Genomic DNA, 12416 nt, shown 5'->3' with positions numbered 1-12416 from the left:
AAAAATAATTCCGGAATCGTTAATCCGCAATACTTAATAATTGCTTTGGCATACTTCAATTTCGGTGTTATGGTTTTAAACAGGTAAGAATGCATGTAAAATAAACTTAACAGTTACAATATATTTTACAAAATATCTACTTGGCGAAACGCAACTTTTGACGCGTTTCAAACGCGTCCTCTGAATGTATAAATACCTATAATCGTTGCGCGGTAATATTCGGTTTACATTTCGCACAAATACATAAAATACATTAAATATACCCCCATATAACATGATGCGTGGAAAAATCGTTACGGCGGGCCCGGTTATCGCGCGATAAACGATAACACCGCATAATATGATGATTGACGACATGTAAAACACCCAACTGCAATCCGCGTGCAGTATATCGCGGTCCATATGCGCGCACACGGTCACGGCACAAACGTTATATGAGTGTCTCGTCTGCCGCAGGTTGATAAGCGCCGGGCACAGCGCGCGTTTCGCGGACGAGCTGAAGCGCGGCTGCGGCCGGACCGTGGAGTCCGGCAGACACCTGCTGGAGTTCTGGCTCCGGACCGTCGGGTCCGCGGCGCTGCTGTGCATGGTGCACTTCAAGTACCGGATGTTCACGGACATGTCGACGGCCGCCATCGCCATGACCACAACGGCGCCGCTGTGCTGTTGCGTGTACTGCGGCTCGACGATGGAGTGCCAGTACGTGGCGGCGTGCGGCGCGCTCGCCCAGGAGTTCGCGTCCGTCAACCGCCGGGCCGTGGACCTGGGCGGCGACCTACGCGCGGGCCGCGGCCCCCGCGACCAGTGTACCGCCGCCGACCGGCTGGCCCGGCTGTCGGACGCGCACTGCCGTCTGGTCAGGCTCGTCCGGCTGTTCAACGACGAGTACGGCGCGCCGATATTCTTCACCACCGTCGGTCTGCTCCTCTGTCAGATATTCGCCATGAACGACATCGTCTCGGTGGTGGTCATCAGCGACGCGTTCGACGCCGCGTACGAGCGCTACGCGTACGTGCTCGACGTGTTCACGTGGTCGTTCGCGTGGTTCCGGCTCTGGTGGATATGCTACCGGGCCGACGAGCTCGCGACACAGGTGAGCGCAGTCACCATATTAAAATTATATTGTAAATGTTTATGCCCACACGTCATCGACGTAATAATATTTGATAAACAGCTGCGAATGTCATCATGTGGTGATGGCCGCCATAAACCGTGTCCGATCGTGTACGACGAGAGTCATACGGAATAAAATATATAATAAGGGGTAACAACCGGTGCCGTAAATACAGTAATGGGGAGGGGGGAAACAATGAGGGTGCATCGGGGCCCCCAGTCTATGAGAGGCTTTTCTGAATTTCGACAAAAATATTATACCTACCCAATTGTTAATCATTTAATATCTATATCAATATGTTATTTTTTTCATGTTACATGCCCGTAATATTTATAACTTTTAATTGTTGTTTGAGGTCCGGATACAGCATGAGCCCCGGAGACGTGACCCTCCCCCCCCACCCGCCTACCACCTTAATCCGGTCTCACGGTCCGACCAAGTGTTGGGTATAAATCATAAAGCTGACTGGCTTATATATTATCATGTATCATGATGTATGTTATCTGTAAATATTAGTAAGTGTGGTTTTGAACGTTAAACGAATAATAAATCGCTGTCGAAATTTAATACGAATAATAAGAGAAGGGACAATAGTGTTTTTCCCAATAGGGCCGAATTTTTACGCCATTGATCACAATACATTTTATTGTATTATTAACTACTACTTACTATTAATAGTGCTTAGTTTACTATACTATATCAAATTGTATGTTAAAAAAAATTGTATAGAGAATCTCGTAAGTTTATTGAAGTTTAAATTTTAAAATATTAGGGTATTTAATTGTTCTAACTTACCTTAAAATCAAATTACCAAAAAAAAAAACCCATGACATACTTGGAATAACAATGTTGAATTTAACTCAAATTTTATAACTGGTCAGCACGTCTATTATTAAAGATAAAAAAATTAGTTCAGCTAATCTCAATTTTGTTTTAATATACGGTTTTAAGACGGAGAAAAAATGCGGGTGTCCTCGTGTCACAAAATCACATTCATTCATTATTGTACATACCTATTTAAACTTTATAGTCTATATTGACTATTATTACAATCAATTATTAATTACAGTTCATATTCTTTTATTTAGGTTCACTTGACTGCAAAAATAATGCTTGAAAATGATATAAACTCATTTCCAGAAAAGACAAGAAAAATGGTAAGAACATTTTAGTTGTTTACAATTAATAATATTAATGTATATTTGTAAACATATTTGTTTTATTGGTCAAATTAATAGTTATTATTTGTTCATTGCTAGTTATGTATTTGTAAACAATCTTATCTCGTTAACAATTTAGGCTCTAGATTTTTTAGATCAATTGCTTCATCGTTACGTGAGAATTACGGCGTGGGGGTTCTATGATGTTAATAAGGAATTACTTTTTATGGTAAATATCAATGAAAATTGCATTTAATTTCAGCGCATGTTGGTTTATCCATTGGCTATTACCTATCAAATAAAGAATTATTTATTTTTCAGGTATTAGGTTATCAATTTGGTTTGTGTTTGATATGCACTCAATTTACGACTTCCGGCATACAACTAGTTAATAACATTACGACAGTTCAACCAAATTCCACAACTATTATAGAAAAATAATCATAAACCTATGAAAACTATACAACTTAAATATTTTTCGGTAATCACCTACTCACCTACCTAAATGCCATTTATTATAAATAATACTATTTATTATCAATGCTAATACCTATTATATTTTTTTTAAATCAAATTTTATAAATTATCTCATGGCTATAACGACAACGACACATATTGTTTTCTATTTATGTGTTTTATTTAAATTTATATGTGTAGAATACCATTAAAATTATAGAATTTTTAAAGATGATAATGATGTATGAATATTTTTTTGGAAATCTTTTACAGAATTAAGGTTTTGATTAGTAACGATAAAATAAATATTGTTAATCGATGTTCGATTCCTACCTTCAGCTTTTTTTTATTTACACATTATATTCTATTATTATAATCTAGTGGTTTTCAACCTATACGTCGCGACTCGTCAATTTATTATTATCAAACGAACCACGTCCGCAGTAGAAACTAAAAATAAAATTGTTAAACAATTTTTTATTAGTATCATTATTTGTATGGGAGCCGTGTATTTGATTTCAAAATCAAAGTATTCTGTGACCCAAAAAGTTTAAAAACAATGTTATAATCTATACATTAATATCTCACGACGTTGTATTGCAACTCCTTAATAAACGACGCTGTGTCCAGCATTGTATAATTAATGGTACCTACAACTTTATCCAATAATTAATACTATTCCTAAGTTGTTCTATGTAAACCTCAAACAAGATATCTCAATCCCTAAATTATCTATGATTCATCATACAACATGAATCTACAATTATATTATTGGTAAAAACATGAAAATCTGAAAACTTAAATGTAGAACAGTATGGCCAACAGTAAAATAGTCCTTATTCTTTCTCTCAGTACAATTTTGGAAAATAAAGCATGGTCTAATAAAAATGTATAAAAGTTTTATAATTAATCAAGCAAAAGAGCAAAATTTTTATCATTTTAAGTTAAACCAAGTGTTACTTACAGTTGTTTTTTTTTTATATATAGTAATTTAGAAATATAAGTATATCCATATCACTCTCGATGAAACCATTAATATAATACTATTAATTTTTATTCTATTCTAACATAAGATCTTTTTAAAATTCTTTATAAACATAACCTTGCTGAATGTGAACTTTTAAACACATTCTTTTTAAGCTTTTAAAGCATTCCTAAATTCAAAGTGAACCACAAATGTTCTCAAAATAATCAAAATATTTAAATATTCAATGAAAATTTAATATAAAATACTAAATAGCAAATATTATCTTAATTTATTAATGCATTTAACTTAATTTAACATTATATGTAGGTATTAGACAAAAAAATAATTATTCATTAATATTTAATAGTCTTAATTAAAAATATAAGTTGATATAAAATAAATTTTGATGTGTTACTTTAATAAAATTAAATACACAAAATATAAATAAATGTGTCTTATAAATACAAAAATAACACTTTTTGGTGTATTATAACGTTAATATGTAAATAAAATAAATTAATGTGAATATAAACACACCAAATGCGTCTTAATATACAGCCTGTTCTGAAGGAGTGATTATGTTTTGTACTGTGATCAATTATTATTTACATGGGCAGAGTTATTGAAAATTGACAATTAACGACCTAAGTTATATCCTGGAAATAAATACAGCAGAGTTTTAGCTAATTTCTCATTCACATTCATAGGATAACTCTTGCCCAATTCTGCTCTACAAGATGGACATTGGAACACATCAGCGTTGAATGATCTTCTAAGACATCCCTGAAAAACATTAGTAATAATAATTGTTAGTTAATATTTTTAATAATAGGCAATAATAAACAATTAAATTTTACTATTTTTACTTACTTTACAAATATTATGAGAACATTCAGTAGTAATTGGTTCAAAAACAATATCTCGACAACATATACATAAAAACATTTCTTCAACTCTATCCAAAAACGCCTAAAAATGTAACCCAAAACAAAAATGTTAGAATATTGAAGAATACCTCATCAAATTACAATATAGTACATACTTTTTTGCCTTTATCTAAAAATTCTTTACAATCTTCCCAGTATTTTTGATTGGCAATGTCAGCTTTAATGAGTGTTTCTGCTTCTTTTTCAAGTTTATACTGAATTTTTGATTTTTTTTGTGAGCAATTACTGGCTTTATTTTTCAAAGAAATATTCATCTGATCATTATTCTTACACTGCTCATTGTCCTCAACATCAGCATCCTGCAGTGTCCTTTTTCTTTTAGACTCGGGTAATTTTGATTTTGTGTCATGGTCAGTAACAGTGTATATATAGTTTTCAGGATACTAAAAACCAAATGATATAATTTACACTATTTGCAATATTATCTATAATAACTTTTAACTCACAATTACTTTAAGACCTAATTGCTTAATACGCTTTTTGCCTTGTGCTGTCCAAGGAGCTGGCATGGGATCATCACGTTTTAGAACAAAACGCCATACAGTGAATCCTGATATTCCAGTTTCAGGATAATATTTTATTACTTTATAAATACCATCATACCTATAAAATTAATAATTTTAACTATTTTAAACCTTTATAGATTTTTTCAATACTTTTCAAATTTTTATCAGCAAAATTAAAAAAAACCTAGTAAAGAAACAGTCAAATAAAAAATAAGTGCTGAAGAAATGAATATATTTAAATTTTTAACCATTAAATCAAATGTTCCTAGATTGTTTAATACATTTAACAAATTAGCCATGCATTTTCTATCAGTTAAATTCTGGTTTATTTCTAGTACCATAAACCAAAGTTATATATAGTTTTTTTTTATTATGATAAAAAATCAGTGATTAGCAACCTTATTAGACTCTCAAGCCACATTCATGAATTAGAGAGTTTGCAAGTGGATAAAAATAAAAATGTTATATTCTTAAATTATTCATTATGAAAAAAAAATACTATTTAAGACTTTAAAATAATGAAATATATAAAAAAAAATTTATCGTTCTGAAATTTAAAATGGGCCGTATACATTAGCAGCATAGACCGCTGGTTGCAGACTAATAGTTTAAATTAATACATCTTATTAATCAAATTAAAATTGCAACTTGTTAATTCTAAAATTGTGGATAATAGCTTAGGCCAATTATATTTTTAATTTTTTAATTTGATGTTATCTTTCTATCATACCGATTTCCATACTCTGGTGCAAATTTTGAATGTTTACGAAGTTTATAATTTCGTACGACTCTAACTGGTTTGCCTTTTTTCCAATCTACAGCTGTAGCTCCTTTTTCACTATCTATTTTTGCATTGCAATTAAGTGCCAAAGCTCTAAAATATAAAATTTTAAAATTATTATCAAAAAATGTACATATAAAGTTTTGTATTAAGAGAATTGTATACCTATTATAACGCGTCAATTCTTGGTCACAACTCTGCAGAGCAGTACGTTTATTTCCTGACAAATCACGTCCACCAGAACCAGTATACAAAAACACATCACCATTGTCAACATCATCTTCATAACCACCACTTAACACAATGCTAAACGCACCCTGATTATCTCTACCATGTATTCCTCCAACAGGAGGACGGTGAATGCCAGCTTCGGACACCTAAGAGTATAACATTTATTAAAACATTGTAAAAGCTTAAAAAATAGTTTTTCCTCTTACTTGTACACGGAATAACCATGCAGTCCCAACCTCAACGCCAGGAATAGGGCCAAAATGGTTTGATGGCACAATATTACACTTTTTTGTTCTTCCAACACATGCCATACCCTTACCCCAGTCTCTTTTTGATGTTGACATAGATTCTGGTGTCTTTTTCTTTGAAGCTTTTAATTTTTCACCAGCTTTGACAATTTCATTTTCATCATTTTTACATAACGGACAATACCTTTAACATTTTAACAGCACATCAAAACATTAATATAAATTAATAAAAAAAACTGACTAACCAATCATCACGTGGCGTTTCTTTTAAAGGTGGCGTAAGACATTCCATATGGTAAGGATGATTACATTCATCACACATTAACTGTTTATCTTCGTTATCTTTACCACCACAAACCCGACACCCACATTCCTTACATGATTTGTTCACATTGTCTTTGCACTTGATACAATATAAGGCAGCCGCTCCTTTACAAGAGTAATATAAATTAAATATTTTTTTTTAAAATAAAGTACATTTTACTTTTAATTACTCATGACAACAGGTTTAGCTTGCATAATTTTATCGTCTTCTGGTGTCCGCTCCGAAAGCAACTGATAGGGTTTTATTTTATAGATGTCATCAAGAAACATTAAATGACAATTTTTTAACACTGCATTATCTAACCCAACAGTTACATCTCCAATAACATTACGGCCTCTTCTATTAGTTTTTACTTGTTTTACCAGAACATCATACCAATAACCGCGTTCTTGAGGATAATCGGCATTATAATTCATGAGAACTCTATCATTTGGTTTTAAATTTTCAAAAGACAAAATATCTAAAGCATGAGGCCGTATTTCTTGCAATTGTACTTCAATGGGAGATTCTTCGGGACATCTAATTAAATATTTATCAATAGTTGAAATATAAAAAAAATAACTATAACAATATTTACCCTAAGATCTCTGCAACATAAATTAGCCCATCGTTTTCTACTGGACTTTTAGGATCATTCGGTTTATTTACTAAACAGTTGTCTTTTTTAATCTTGATCAATTTACTAATAAACCATGACCCGTAAGTATAATCTTTTACATCAACATAGTCACCGACTTTAAAATATTTACTTTCCTCAGAATCATCCTAAAAAAAAAATAGAATAATAAATGTGTAAAGTTTAGGTGACTATAAAATATTTACTTCATTTACTATTGAACTGGTGGTAGAACAACTCGGAGTAGGCGCATCTTTTTTTGAACTTATTGTAACTTTTGATTTTTTTGGAGAGCTTATTTCTGCAACTCTAACCATTAATTGAATGACATCATTTACATTTATACTATAATCAAATAACCTATATTGGTCTTCCAGCTGAAACATAAATATTACAATAATTGTTGAGAACTAATAAAATTACATAAATTCAAAATATATAAATTATATTTATCACATATCTATATAAGCAAATTAAAAAACTTAAACATATACACAAGCCTTAAACTAAGCACAAGTAAACTATAACGAGTGTTTAAGAAGATCATTCATTTAAGTAAGTAATATGACGTATAAATGTATTCAATACATATGATGTACTCAGGGCCCCCAAAAATTAGGGGATGGGGGATTTATAAACACCGTGGAAACTTTGAGTAACAATCTATACTCTGTTTCAAATAAGACTTGTGTTACACATGGGGGGCGTGGCTAACGAGCCGCACATCAATGTAATTGCGCTCAGTCACGGAGTAGCGTATTATTTTTACATTGACCGTCAAATCATTACTTATATAATAATAAATTTATTGAATGTACAAATGTATATATATATGTCAGCTGTCAAACGATCTAGTTCTCGACGGGCGAGCTCGCGTCACGACCAACGGCAGACGATCAATTCCAATGACAAACGGAACATAATTTGGTCATTTACACACAAATCTTTTTATTTGAAACTGAGTATATATGTATATTATTTTTATCTTATAAGATTAAAATGAATAATTTACATTGTATTTAATTATTCATAAATATTCTGTAAATACTTTTTAAAAAAATGTTGATTTTTATATTAAACTGCAATAAATTAATGTACATATGTGTTTTCAACTTATTTTAGGGTGACTATAATACCTAACATTTAATATAAATTAAATATTAGATATTACAATTATTATTAATACTATTATACAATGAGAGCCCAAAATTATTTATAGTGCTGTAGTTGAAAAATTGATGAGTGCCCTGGATGTACCATAATAAATAGTGCACCAACTAGTGGAATATACTCTCATTTTAAAATTATAAGTTATAACCCAAAATTGTGTCAAAACTTATGAAGTTATGACTCACTACCTTGAACCATGTCAAATTATTAAATTTATTTATTTTTATGGTAAGATAATATTTTTTTTTTTTAAACTATCAATTTAGAATTTTATGAATGATATTCATCAGTTTTGATGAAGCATAATAGTGAATATAATAGCACAGAACAATGGTTAATAATGAATGTAGTAAATTAGCTGGTTTTAGAATCACAACATAATTTTCATAATAGATAAGCTATGTGTATATATTTTATTTGTATGATTATTTATTATACACAAGTGTAATATCATACTTATAACATGAGCTAATAACTAGAAAAATTAAATAATAAAACCTATACTTATTGCGATAAGAGAATATAATAATCTTTGTTGATAGAAGAGTTTGGCCTTCATAAAACTAGATAATTGAGTATATACAGGGTAATCCAATGAATATATTACAAAACTAATACAAATTACATGAACATTCTATGCAGTATGTAGAATTTGAACATATAAAATTTGGATACTATAATTTAAGTTGAAGTAATACAAAACAGTAAATTTTCGTCAATAATGACATATTCTTAATGCAATTCATCAAGATTATATTGATTATGAATGATATACAAATTTACTTTTATAATAAAGTTGTATATACTGAACCAGCATCAAAACTGTTGGTGCTTATTTCTAAATTCTCACGGAAATTATAAGTTACACATTGTATTAATGGCTATCTAGATAGACTATGTTGCTAATACCTATATATTAAATTGATAATTTTTACTAAGATGGAAGCAAGCATGCTTGAAATAAAAATATAAAAAGCGATATCAGACATCATTAATAAATATTAGTCTGTGCATGCCAGTGCCATAAAAAAACCATATTAATGACATTCTCGCTTAACATGATAAAATTAAACTATTTCTAGACATATCAGGAATTTGAACCAGAAAAGTTACATTCAATCAATCAGTTGTTCTTACTTGCTTGCCGGCAAAAAACAATCTTTGATTTTCTGGCTTGATATTAAATTTTTCCTCTACAAGTTTTTTGAACTCTTTGAGCACTGTTGTCCTGGATGTGGGTATTGTGACCGACACACCAGTGTCCATCATTCTCACTTGCACGTACATGACTGTGGAAACTTGACTATTGCAATCAGTACTATCCAAAAATTAATCTTCAGTTATTCGCTGGCGTCACTTCAACAATGGAGGTACTATCCTGCAAATAGTGATTGGTTAAAATTTAAAAACACACAAGTGGCTGTTCTAAGAGATAGCTAGGGAGGCCTGTCTTTTCCTTTTATTACTATACTCTATTCCAAATAAGTCTGGAAAAATGTACGACCAAAACGCGTCTGATTTCAAGCAGGTATGTCATGTGATCTGCTGGTTGTCTAATCGCCGACAGAACATGACGAGTACTGATAATTGTAGCCAATAACAGCGGACCTGCCTACGCGATTTTTTCTAGACTTTTTGGAATAGACTATATAGTAATACATAAATAAATACCATATAGTACCTTTATATAATTATAACAATTAATAAGTGTCTTAAGTAACTAGTAAATAATAGTTTTTAAACAGTTATAAAAAAATTAAAAAAAATTTAAAGTATATTTCTAAAAAAATTAGTAATACATTTTTTTTATTTAAGACTTTGGACAGACCACTTAAGTGTAGTTTTTGTGAATAAAATTTATTGTATTAAATAACTGTCAAAACTAATTGTAATCACAAAGGATAAATTTAAAAAAAATTATTATTAAATTATTATTTATGTTGCATAAAAACATTATTTTTTACTTAAAATCCAAATTTTAATAATTCACGAGTGCTTAATTTAACAAAATGGATACCTACCATACTATATTTTGTATTATTAATAAAAATTTATACAAATTAACTATATTATGTTAGTTTTTTATTAAGCATTTACAAAAGTTAAAAAGTAAAATGCATTCAATTTTATCTTTGTGTAGGAACACTAAGAACTTACAAACCTAGTCATTTATTATTGTTTCGCATCAGAGTTTATCAAACCCTAGTTAATTAACTACTAACTAGATTATTAATTTACTTTTATTTTTTTGTTACAAAAGTAATACAATTTTATTAGAAAATGACAATTATGTGTGTAAATGGATAAGTATATAATTAAATATTCATTGTGAAATTAAATTCTACTTAGAAAACTTATGCAATAGAATTATTTCCTAAACAATATTCTAGGCAATTAAAATTCTGTTCATAAATTTTAAATAGGTAAAATATTTTTTAAGAATACATTTTAACATAACTTGCTAATTAAAAACATAAATATGCTAATTGAGTCCGAATATCTGAACGTAGAAAAAATAATATACTAATTAAGTCCAAGGATTAATTTAAGTAAAATAATATAAAACCAACCATAATGTATGTATATGAAGACAACAATGTGATATCATTGATATAATTATTAATTTTATACAAAGTTTATTAGAACACGGACTCAATTAATATGATATTCCTTAAAACAACCAGGGACTCAATTCATCCTAAAAGGTTTTATTGGAACTCAGTTTGTATGCAGCATACTTTCAACCTACTTTGATACATTAAATACCAATAAAAATAAAAACCCTCTATGCACATATATTTTTCAATTATAAGTAAGTAAATTTACACTAATAAAAGTTTTTTTTAACATAAATGTATTAAAATATTTATTATTGCTTTAAAAAATGTTGGATCCCTCCTCTAATTATCAAAATAAAATCAAGGATAATGCGTCCTGAGGAAACAAGTCCACCGAGCTACGAAATATTCATTTTTACCTTTTTCACGAAACACGGTTGATCATCATCGTTCTTCGTCACGACAGAATAAAAAAAAAAGAAACGTAGATACTGAAATACTAGCAGTAGACAGAATCAGTGCACTGAACAGGGATGAAAATGGCGGACTGACGACTGACTATTGAAATTGACAAAGGGGAGCTCTAGGCCCGTAAACAAACAAAATGAAAACACAAAATGATTTTGGCGGGACGGTGTGAGTGTGAGACAATGTTGACCGTAGAAATCCGCGCCAAAATGGTATAAATAAAGGTAAACCTGGTTAACTGACAACACGACTACGATTACTGATTATATGTGATTAATATCAGGATTCTCAACGTCCCAATTTTGTAAATATTTCAAGTTATCCGCTAGGTTCGCTATAAGTCATATTTCCATATTATCACAAATTCACAACTGTGTTGTCTGTATTTATATATTATGATAAAAAAATATATAAATATCATGACAAATTTTAAATATTGATTTTTTATTATAGTTTTATTACTTTTTTAGTATTAAATATTTGAATCGTTAATTGTTATTATTGTTAAAATTTGGAAAACAAATCATACTATCTATTAATTATTATTGTGAAACTAAATATAGAAAAATATTTATATTTTTCTATATAATATAATTGAAAGTACATAGACTTTAATTTTTACTTAGTATTCCGAGGAAATGTTACGAGACTATTGACATGACTAGTACTAGTATTAGCTACTTAAGTAATTATTTTACTTATACAGTAACATACACATACAACAATATAACTTCCCCTCAAAAATATTATTTTCTATTGTTTTTGTAATGGGTGATTTTAAAGATAAAATTAGGTTAGGTTGAGGTGCTCAAAAAAAAAAAAAATGATTCTGCATAAAAGTATTTTGTTTATGTTGTGCATGGGCCAAA

General features: G+C 30.1%; 2 protein-coding genes across 3 annotated transcripts; one reads left to right on the top strand and one right to left on the bottom strand.

The window, feature by feature from the left end:
• The first annotated feature begins 914 nt into the window (after positions 1 to 914).
• On the top strand, positions 915 to 2855 carry LOC113554596. The gene is made up of 4 exons (XM_026958506.1): positions 915 to 1093; positions 2203 to 2271; positions 2414 to 2503; positions 2596 to 2855. Exons 1-4 carry the CDS (start codon positions 944 to 946, stop codon positions 2713 to 2715), a joined length of 429 nt encoding a protein of 142 aa, XP_026814307.1. The 5' UTR covers positions 915 to 943; the 3' UTR covers positions 2716 to 2855.
• Positions 2856 to 4094: 1239 nt separating this feature from the next.
• LOC113551603 (E3 ubiquitin-protein ligase UHRF1-like) lies at positions 4095 to 11780 on the bottom strand. 2 transcript variants are annotated; one of them, XM_026953948.1, is made up of 13 exons: positions 11499 to 11780; positions 9659 to 9899; positions 7567 to 7728; positions 7313 to 7500; positions 6905 to 7254; positions 6656 to 6839; positions 6369 to 6594; positions 6097 to 6308; positions 5881 to 6024; positions 5091 to 5247; positions 4740 to 5027; positions 4568 to 4666; positions 4095 to 4480 (listed from the first exon to the last, which is right to left on the bottom strand). In XM_026953948.1, the coding sequence occupies exons 2-13, from the start codon at positions 9806 to 9808 to the stop codon at positions 4334 to 4336; spliced, it is 2307 nt and encodes a 768-aa protein (XP_026809749.1). In that variant the 5' UTR covers positions 9809 to 9899; positions 11499 to 11780; the 3' UTR covers positions 4095 to 4333. The 2 variants fall into 2 exon arrangements, with proteins under 2 accessions (XP_026809749.1, XP_026809748.1); XM_026953947.1 differs by having other exon boundaries at positions 7558 to 7728; positions 11499 to 11779.
• Between the last annotated feature and the right edge of the window lie 636 nt (positions 11781 to 12416).

This window comes from Rhopalosiphum maidis, chromosome 2, assembly GCF_003676215.2.
Source record: "Rhopalosiphum maidis isolate BTI-1 chromosome 2, ASM367621v3, whole genome shotgun sequence".
Lineage (NCBI taxonomy): Eukaryota > Metazoa > Arthropoda > Insecta > Hemiptera > Aphididae > Rhopalosiphum > Rhopalosiphum maidis.
The sequence above is the reverse complement of the archived record's forward strand: the minus strand, read 5'-3'. Positions and strand labels throughout refer to the sequence as shown.